The 10,296-nt window shown below is 42.4% G+C and overlaps 2 protein-coding genes across 2 annotated transcripts; both read right to left on the bottom strand.

Annotated features, from left to right (window-relative positions):
* Positions 1-1,392: 1,392 nt before the first annotated feature.
* LOC119569142 lies at positions 1,393-7,055 on the bottom strand (the record flags this gene model as incomplete). Its single annotated transcript, XM_037917439.1, has 23 exons — positions 1,393-1,461; positions 1,535-1,688; positions 1,775-1,833; positions 1,926-2,047; positions 2,162-2,332; positions 2,406-2,580; positions 2,664-2,761; positions 2,861-3,073; positions 3,180-3,356; positions 3,434-3,565; positions 3,906-4,128; positions 4,207-4,320; positions 4,405-4,562; positions 4,647-4,821; positions 4,913-5,094; positions 5,193-5,324; positions 5,403-5,585; positions 5,698-5,944; positions 6,022-6,107; positions 6,190-6,340; positions 6,460-6,651; positions 6,744-6,875; positions 6,960-7,055. Coding segments are annotated over 23 exons (3,441 nt in total), but the record flags the coding sequence as incomplete, so codon positions are not given.
* Positions 7,056-8,068: 1,013 nt separating this feature from the next.
* Positions 8,069-10,137, bottom strand: LOC119569143 (the record flags this gene model as incomplete). Its single annotated transcript, XM_037917440.1, is given in 9 exon segments — positions 8,069-8,232; positions 8,329-8,460; positions 8,538-8,719; positions 8,832-9,078; positions 9,156-9,241; positions 9,324-9,474; positions 9,594-9,785; positions 9,878-10,009; positions 10,094-10,137. Coding segments are annotated over 7 exon segments (948 nt in total). The 3' UTR covers positions 8,069-8,232; positions 8,329-8,445.
* Positions 10,138-10,296: the final 159 nt, after the last annotated feature.

The raw sequence follows: 10,296 nt of genomic DNA, 5'->3' as shown, positions 1-10,296 counted from the left end.
AAACCCCAGACCCTTATCTTGGTACTAGAGGAACCTCTACCACTAGTCTCTGCATTGTATGTACTAAAGATACAACATTTCGACGGACAAATGGAGAAGATTGGCCATAGGAGGTTCCTTGGCCCGTCTCTGAAATCTATACAAGACAGACTAAAATCCAGTCTTTTGTTTCCATTCACTGTAGGGTGGGGCTAGAGTATGCCATACGTTGGTAGTTATAAGCTGTATATGGAAGTTAAAAGCGAGTTGCCACATACGCCAGTGAGCTTCCAAGCCACATACAGTTGCTTGGGACCTATACCAAAACCCAGACCCTGTTAAGTGGGTGTAATGGTTATATTTCTGCACTCCCATACTAGACTAAAGTAGACTACATTGTGGGGGAAAGCCGACAACACATCAAATGTTCCTTCTCTTCCAGGGGTCCTTTAGTCATCACTAAGGATTTCTCCAAGCTCAGGCCAATATGGAAATTGTACCCTCCAGTTCAGGCAAAAAAGCATCAACAGATTTGTGCCCCAAAGGGGATTGACAACCTATGAATAGTTGGAAATTAAAGACATGGCTTGTGTAAAAAAAGGTCAAATAAACCAAGAGTACAACACTTTTACTTACGGACTGGTTGTAGTTTGTACAGTTTTTCCTGGAACCTTGTTTCATAGAAGTACCAGAGGTCAGTTGGCCCTTTTCTGTGGATATTTGTTGGTTTTAAACTGCACTCGCTAGACCTAGTAAAGGGCTAGGCTAAAATTTCTTCAAGGGGTCCACTTCCCCTCAAGTACCATATTTGAGTCTTGTGAAGCGTGATGGCCTCTTCTAAAAGATCTCCCATTTTATCAAGGGTGTGTTTACCATTAAGTACCAATATGGGGTTTCTGTCAAGTTGTAACCATTTACAAGGTGGTTTTCAAGAGTCAAGTTTAAAAATGTTGGAGATGCTGCAAAGGTTACTTCTGCTGTAATGGTACCCTTTGGGTCCCATCAACACGAACCTGTAGGAGTCGTTTCATGCATTAATGTTGTACCTCTATAATCATTTTTGGGAAAGAGAACAAAAATAAGAGCTACCAACCGTATCTTCATACAGCTTATCAAGACTGATCGAGTTAACTTCTTGCCTGGACCTCAAGGTTCTGCTCAACAAAGACTACCTTGTCTTGCCCAGGTACAGATACAGTGACCAAGCCAGCTACATTTTGTGCCCCAGTGGTCAGGAGAATAGTATTACTATCTACCTGTACACCATCAACAGTACACCAACTCTGAGGGGAGGAAATTTCACAATCAGTTTTCCCCTTTTAATTCTGACGGGCCCAACATGATGCCTTATCCACACTGGTGGACTTACTCTAGGTTTTTCAAGGTAAAGCCTTTGAAGGTAGTAATTCCAAACTAACAGGCTTTGTAATGCACTGTCATTATGTAGTACAGCAGATTCTTCAAATGCCGAACATCAACACCCTGTAATCAAAACTAAGTTAGTCAAGGGAAACTATTTTGTTTAGTATTTATTAACAAATAAAACAAGCCTTACCTGGAACAGTGCTACCACTGCCCCGGACAAGTCTCCTTTTATGGTCAGCTTTTGATAGAAAGTCTTTTCAGCAGTTATTTCAGCACTCTTACCTAACTGCACTAAATTGGTCTTCACATCCAGTCCATTGAGGGTTCCCTCAAGAGCCACAGATCTGAAAGTATTAAAAAAGTGAATTGTGGAATCTCCTCCCCCCAGGGAAATTTTTTTCCCCACAAATAAAGCTTAGCTTACTGTTACTTGGACTTCTGGGAAGGTCTTTGCACCAGAAATGGTCTGATTTGTCTGTCCTCAGGATTCTTTCAAGCCAAACTGAAAGAAAATTTTACATGAGCCATTTTAACCACTCCAATAAAATGGATATGCAAAAGTCAATCTTAATGCAGCTTACCACATCCGAATCCTGTAGAGGATTTGTTACAGTGTCTGCTTGCAAGCTAGAAGCTTCAAGGTTAGCCAGATTCCAAGATGCAGTTACCCTTTGTTCTTTACAAGTGTTCTTCAGTACTTCTTCTGAAAAAGGTAGAGAAGTCTTCACCATTTATCAAGCCCAGAAAAGCAAGGGCCTTTTTAGGTTAGCCAGTTCCAGAAAATTTTTAACTTGGTCAGTTGACTACAAAAACTTGCCTTCATTATGATGTGTGATTCCCAGTGAAATTTGGCCAAATATCGATTTTCCCTTTTCACTAATACTGGTTATCCATGTCACTTTAGCCAAAACACAACTGGCAAGGGTTGCCACGTTCTCATTGTTGAAGGAGTTGCTGATAGCCAAGTCCTTATTGAACACAGCATTACCTGCAGTAATAAAAAAGTTTTTACCCAGTTCTTGAAGCAAAGATTTGCCGAGAGATTAAGCAAGTTTACCTACCGTTTACTACAAGGTCTCCCATGACCTTTCCATTCTGCATGAAAGAGCTACAGAATTGGCTCATTTCAAGCACCAGGGGTTCTCCACCACCCACTTTAGGAACAATGACAAAGTCATTTACAGCAATACTGTTTTTAATGTGTATGGGTTTTGTAAACTTCTTCCTGCCAGTAACCTGCAAAACAAGATCATGTCACTCAAAAAAAAAAAAAAAAAGATACAACCTTGTCATGATAAAGTAAAGTGCTCACAACCAACCCTTTGATGTGTTGAGGAAGACTGCAAGGCCTGCTCATGAAGATGCCAGCCTTGGATAGTTCCATCCAAGGTAATTGGAGATAATGACTCCACCTCAACTGGAATAAGAGATATGCATGCATTTCAAAAGGCACCAAGCTCTGTACCTCCCCCCCCTGTCCATTCAAAAAGGTGTCCTACACCATGGAGTTGCTTACCAAATGTTGTCGAATTCAGGGTGGTCTGTTCATCAATCTTTGCAGTCATTGTATGCAAGCGACCAATATCTACATTATCTATGTATGTTCCTTGGAAGGTCACAGCAGATGCATCAACATTGGCAAGAGAGTTCACTCCAGTTAGGGTCTGGGGACCTTCATTTAGAAGCCAAGCAGACTTGTATGCTTGTTCTGATACACCATCAAAGTCTCCTGAGCACAAGGAGAATTTGTTAGCCAAGGAAAAAAAAAAAAAAAAAGGTAATTTAGTCATTTCTATTAAATCCCCCCACCCCACCCACACATTCACACCACTCACTTTCGAAGTGAAGAGTATCAACCGAAACCGAGCCTTCAAATGTTAAACCACCAGAAATGGTCTCGGTTGTATCCTTGTACACAACCTTCCTTTCAAAGGCTGAAAGGTCCGTTCCTTCAGCATTTTGTGCTACTATTGTAACCATGTTCCTACCAACCAACTCCTGGGTTGTTGACACTGAAAATTTAATATTAAACATTAGCCCTTCTGCCAGGAAATTTGGGGGCACTTGCATCAAACAAAGTAATACTTACCAGATTTCCTCAGGCTGTCGTCAAAGAAAATTTCTTTGATCACTACACCATCAACTGTTCCAAAGTTACCCACACTAACAGCACCAGCAGATGTTGAAGATGTTACTTCAACCTCTGTGAAAGTCTTCTGGCCTGAAATATGGCTTTCAATTACTTAATATGCCCCATCCTAGCTTTCATGCATCCTAACTAGGAGTGACCAAGTTTTGCCAAGCACTTGAAGGGAAGTATTAAATACCAACTAAACAAGTTGAAGCAAAGTGCTTTTAGGCCTTACTTGAAGAGTAAGGCTCTTGTACAGCCCTCTTGACAAGTAGATCTATTTATGCACTAGGAATTAGGACTAAATATAGGAAGCTTAACAGCCATAAATTTTAGGGTTATTTGTGTGGTTATTGACATGTTCTCCACAACATCCATTGTAGCATTTTGGCAAGCTCAAGCTAAAATTTTATCCTTTAAGCCTACTTGCCTCTCACGGTTTCAGTTGCATTAAGAGCGACGACACTATCAAAGTTTACACCACCAATGGTTATTTGGCCAGCTACATTCAGGTCACCATTCACATCTGCTGACGTCATTGACAAGTCTTGTAGAATGTTCTGTGCAGAGCCCTTCTTGAGTACTACATCAGTTGCAAACTTGGCAAGGTCATAACCACTGACTAGTCCTGCCGTCACATCATCACGACACTCCTGGATGGACAAGACCATAGGATATAGAAGAGAAAAATTTCCATTAAAAGCCTGGTTTTTAATACAAAAGTTACTTACCATATCCGAAACAAAGGTCTTTGGAGAGACAATGGTGTGGTCAGAATCCAAGAGTACGTAGTCATCCTTTCCAACTCCGTTAATGGTAGACGAAACAGTCAAAGCACCAGCAATCTGTATAAGCAAGCAATACGATTGTCAAGAGGGATCAACAAGTTTTACACAGGGTTGCAGCCTTATAAGGGGTTAGAGTCTTACCTGGACAGGTTTTTCAAAGGTCAGAGCAGTATTCAAGCTTGTGGCAGTGAGGGGAACTGCTGTATCCCTGATCTTGCCAATACTAACACCATGGATCTTATCACTAGTAACATCTAGTTCTTTATCGAAGATCACCGAGCCGTTCACAGCTCTTCCAGCTGGGGGGGGGGGGGGAAGAGGTTAAGCTTTTGGCTGCCATCCAAAATACATAAATACCGAATTTTGCATGCACACCTACACACCATTAAGATCCTTCAAGAACTGTTCATGAAGTCCTGTTGCTAGGTAATCCAAGTCATAACCAGCCACTAGCTTGGCCACAGTAGAGTCCTTCTCTAGTGTGAGACTGGTGAAAGTCTTCTTTGACAGTGTTGCATCTTTGTTAAGCAAGAGGAATTCCAAGCTACCTCCCACTTGCTGGAAGAAAATAGGCCAAGTAAGATAGAGGCACCATGTTGAGCATTACCATTTCCTTTAGTGCCAATGTACAGATGTACAGATTACTTGCCTTCACATCGTTTATGGCATTTGTTACTTGAATACTCTGAGCCGAGATAGAGTCGAAAGTGGTGGGAACAGAGACAGTCACCGTTTCATCCTTCAGGAATACCTCATCTGGTACTAGAACACCATTCAGATTGTCAAACCAAACTCCATTAACTGCCTCCAGGCTGCCAACACTATGGAGTCCTGAAACAAGGGTGAACAAGTTCTGGTCAATGCCCCCATCCAATTTGAAGTTTTTTTTTTTTTTCTTTTTTTTTTTTTACTCATATTGACAAACATACCAGTAACAACTTGGGTGTTTGTTGTTGTGTGGAGGAGTGCACGGGCCTTAACATCTACAGGGTTAAGGGGCGTCATGCTTTCCACAGTATCTATGTTGGGCGCTATTAGATCATCACCTACTTCCAGCAGTCCTGATGGGTAACAAAGAGTTAAAATTGTTGTTTAACAGTCGAGTCACTTAATAAGAGCCCAAAACCAATTACCCTTACCTTCAAAAGTATCGGTGGTTCCATTCACAATGAGAGATGCTACAAAATCATCGAAGTTTCTGCCATTGACATTGGTAGTACTTATTAGTGTACTATCAGCACCATCTACCGTTACCAGTCCATTTACAGTTTGTTCACCATAGGTCAGTAGAAGAGTAGAATCGTCCACAGTCAATGCATCGACTGAAAGAAAGCAGAATTCAGGCACGTTTCAAAATTTCTACCCAAAGTAATTTAGGATCCAACAAATATTAAAGTACTAATTATAAAACTGACAATACTACAATTTTCTTACCTGTACCAGAGACTTGCAGGTTATCAACCAGAACCTTGTCAAAAGCAACATCTGCAGTTATGGTGTGGTCCTGGTGGAGGGTTACCAGCTCATTCATGGGAATAACAGCCGTATTATCAGCCTTGACGTTTTCTACAATTGCTAGAGCACCTCCTGCCACTGCTACTTCAGCAAAGGTTAGGTTGAGCTTCACATTTGTGTTGTTCAATAGGGCAACACCGTCATAAGAGGCTACAACACCATTGACCTGACAAGAGATCATTTTATTAATTACAAGTAGTCTTATCCCATTTATTTGGTCTCACTTTTGGTAAGTATGCTTACCGTGTCTGCCGTTAGAGAGTCAACTGTACTGGCAACACATCCTGGTGTACTGCATGTAGTAACCAGGTGAGCAAAGTGAAGTCCATCTGACAAAGAAAAGAGAAGTCAGGATGCAGACCACTGCATAGTTAAAATTTGCACACTATCATGTTCCATAACACTGCTTACCCAAGTCTGGGTTGTTAATGGATCTGGATTGGGAGACGGTGTTGGCAACTCCTGCAAGCCGAACTTCGAGAGCCTTCCGGTCATCAATTAGCGTCCTTGTGTCTGCATGGAACTTGTAGTCCACTGCCATGGATTCAGATTGGCAGAGGATCTGTCAATAGATGTATCAATAGCATACCTCAACATCCTCGAAAGTGAAGTACTTGCCATTTTGGTACAAAAACCTACTGGAACCCCCACTGCTATGCCACTTTCTACACAGTTGCTTACATCTTTCACTTCCGAAACTGCCGAGCCTGCAGGAAGAGTCAGGCTGCCATCGATGTGTACAGGTTTCGTGAAAGTATGGCTTTCGGTGGTTTTGGGGGCCTGTTGTACATCCAGAACAAGTTGTGACAACCCATCATTGGCCATTTCAGTCTTGTATGCTGAGCACCATTCAGCAGTAGCATTGTGGTAGGTCTGTAGGGAAGCTTCATTAGCATACAATCCAATTATGGGAAAATTGGATTTTAGAGTTCTTTTAGCCATGTGCTTACAAGACTAATACTTACCCCAAGTGGATTCTGGTATGTAAACTCTAGGTAAGAAGAAGCTGGTCGTGGATTAGCCTGGCTTGTCGACATCATGAAGAGTGCCTTATTTAAGGTGTTTGGCAGGTTGCCAATCCATGCCCATTCTACTCCCTGGTAGAAAGAAATTTGGGATTTCTAAGTCTGCTTTACCCAGTACAAAAGTTAACCCGGTACACTTGCTAGATTTAGACTTACTGGAGCCGACAAGGGTATATTTATCCTGACGAAGCGCCACCCATTGTATTGGTAGAAGGCTACACCCGATGCGCTATTCACAACACCCAGCAGCACTCACCAGCTCTCCTGGAGAAGGGGCTTAAATCCATGCCTGCTAAAGCAAATGACTTCCTCAATGTAGATGCCCATGGGTGGCAGCAGCACTTCCAAGCCTTTTTTGGCAAGGTAAAACCATTGACATATGCTGCCTTCATGACATTTTGGCCAGAGCCTTTTGAGTATACATCAGTTGCAAACTGCAAGGTCATAACCGACTAGTCTGCCGTCAATCATCACGACACTCCTGGGGCAAAAAAAAGAGAAAAATTCCATTAAAAGCCTGGTTTTAATACAAAGTTACTTACCATATCCGAAAAAAAGGTCTTTGGAGAGACAATGTGTTGTCAGAATCCAAGAGTACGTAGTCATCCTTTCCAACTCCGTTAATGGTAGACGAAACAGTCAAAGCACCAGCAATCTGTATAAGCAAGCAATACGATTGTCAAGAGGGATCAACAAGTTTTACACAGGGTTGCAGCCTTATAAGGGGTTAGAGTCTTACCTGGACAGGTTTTTCAAAGGTCAGAGCAGTATTCAAGCTTGTGGCAGTGAGGGGAACTGCTGTATCCCTGATCTTGCCAATACTAACACCATGGATCTTATCACTAGTAACATCTAGTTCTTTATCGAAGATCACCGAGCCGTTCACAGCTCTTCCAGCTGGGGGGGGGGGGGGAAGAGGTTAAGCTTTTGGCTGCCATCCAAAATACATAAATACCGAATTTTGCATGCACACCTACACACCATTAAGATCCTTCAAGAACTGTTCATGAAGTCCTGTTGCTAGGTAATCCAAGTCATAACCAGCCACTAGCTTGGCCACAGTAGAGTCCTTCTCTAGTGTGAGACTGGTGAAAGTCTTCTTTGACAGTGTTGCATCTTTGTTAAGCAAGAGGAATTCCAAGCTACCTCCCACTTGCTGGAAGAAAATAGGCCAAGTAAGATAGAGGCACCATGTTGAGCATTACCATTTCCTTTAGTGCCAATGTACAGATGTACAGATTACTTGCCTTCACATCGTTTATGGCATTTGTTACTTGAATACTCTGAGCCGAGATAGAGTCGAAAGTGGTGGGAACAGAGACAGTCACCGTTTCATCCTTCAGGAATACCTCATCTGGTACTAGAACACCATTCAGATTGTCAAACCAAACTCCATTAACTGCCTCCAGGCTGCCAACACTATGGAGTCCTGAAACAAGGGTGAACAAGTTCTGGTCAATGCCCCCATCCAATTTGAAGTTTTTTTTTTTTTCTTTTTTTTTTTTACTCATATTGCCCAAACAACCAGTAACAACTTGGGTGTTTGTTGTTGTGTGGAGGAGTGCACGGGCCTTAACATCTACAGGGTTAAGGGGCGTCATGCTTTCCACAGTATCTATGTTGGGCGCTATTAGATCATCACCTACTTCCAGCAGTCCTGATGGGTAAAAGAGTTAAAAATTGTTGTTTAACAGTCGAGTCACTTAATAAGAGCCCAAAACCAATTACCCTTACCTTCAAAAGTATCGTGGTTCCATTCACAATGAGAGATGCTACAAAATCATCGAAGTTTCTGCCATTGACATTGGTAGTACTTATTAGTGTACTATCAGCACCATCTACCGTTACCAGTCCATTTACAGTTTGTTCACCATAGGTCAGTAGAAGAGTAGAATCGTCCACAGTCAATGCATCGACTGAAAGAAAGCAGAATTCAGGCACGTTTCAAAATTTCTACCCAAAGTAATTTAGGATCCAACAAATATTAAAGTACTAATTATAAAACTGACAATACTACAATTTTCTTACCTGTACCAGAGACTTGCAGGTTATCAACCAGAACCTTGTCAAAAGCAACATCTGCAGTTATGGTGTGGTCCTGGTGGAGGGTTACCAGCTCATTCATGGGAATAACAGCCGTATTATCAGCCTTGACGTTTTCTACAATTGCTAGAGCACCTCCTGCCACTGCTACTTCAGCAAAGGTTAGGTTGAGCTTCACATTTGTGTTGTTCAATAGGGCAACACCGTCATAAGAGGCTACAACACCATTGACCTGACAAGAGATCATTTTATTAATTACAAGTAGTCTTATCCCATTTATTTGGTCTCACTTTTGGTAAGTATGCTTACCGTGTCTGCCGTTAGAGAGTCAACTGTACTGGCAACACATCCTGGTGTACTGCATGTAGTAACCAGGTGAGCAAAGTGAAGTCCATCTGACAAAGAAAAGAGAAGTCAGGATGCAGACCACTGCATAGTTAAAATTTGCACACTATCATGTTCCATAACACTGCTTACCCAAGTCTGGGTTGTTAATGGATCTGGATTGGGAGACGGTGTTGGCAACTCCTGCAAGCCGAACTTCGAGAGCCTTCCGGTCATCAATTAGCGTCCTTGTGTCTGCATGGAACTTGTAGTCCACTGCCATGGATTCAGATTGGCAGAGGATCTGTCAATAGATGTATCAATAGCATACCTCAACATCCTCGAAAGTGAAGTACTTGCCATTTTGGTACAAAAACCTACTGGAACCCCCACTGCTATGCCACTTTCTACACAGTTGCTTACATCTTTCACTTCCGAAACTGCCGAGCCTGCAGGAAGAGTCAGGCTGCCATCGATGTGTACAGGTTTCGTGAAAGTATGGCTTTCGGTGGTTTTGGGGGCCTGTTGTACATCCAGAACAAGTTGTGACAACCCATCATTGGCCATTTCAGTCTTGTATGCTGAGCACCATTCAGCAGTAGCATTGTGGTAGGTCTGTAGGGAAGCTTCATTAGCATACAATCCAATTATGGGAAAATTGGATTTTAGAGTTCTTTTAGCCATGTGCTTACAAGACTAATACTTACCCCAAGTGGATTCTGGTATGTAAACTCTAGGTAAGAAGAAGCTGGTCGTGGATTAGCCTGGCTTGTCGACATCATGAAGAGTGCCTTATTTAAGGTGTTTGGCAGGTTGCCAATCCATGCCCATTCTACTCCCTGGTAGAAAGAAATTTGGGATTTCTAAGTCTGCTTTACCCAGTACAAAAGTTAACCCGGTACACTTGCTAGATTTAGACTTACTGGAGCCGACAAGGGTATATTTATCCTGACGAAGCGCCACCCATTGTATTGGTAGAAGGCTACACCCGATGCGCTATTCACAACACCCAGCAGCACTCACCAGCTCTCCTGGAGAAGGGGCTTAAATCCATGCCTGCTAAAGCAAATGACTTCCTCAATGTAGATGCCCATGGGTGGCAGCAGCACTTCCAAGCCTTTCCTTT

The sequence above is a fragment of the Penaeus monodon genome, unplaced genomic scaffold (assembly GCF_015228065.2).
Source record: "Penaeus monodon isolate SGIC_2016 unplaced genomic scaffold, NSTDA_Pmon_1 PmonScaffold_12858, whole genome shotgun sequence".
NCBI classification, from domain to species: domain Eukaryota; kingdom Metazoa; phylum Arthropoda; class Malacostraca; order Decapoda; family Penaeidae; genus Penaeus; species Penaeus monodon.
This window is presented reverse-complemented; position numbering and strand designations above follow the sequence as displayed.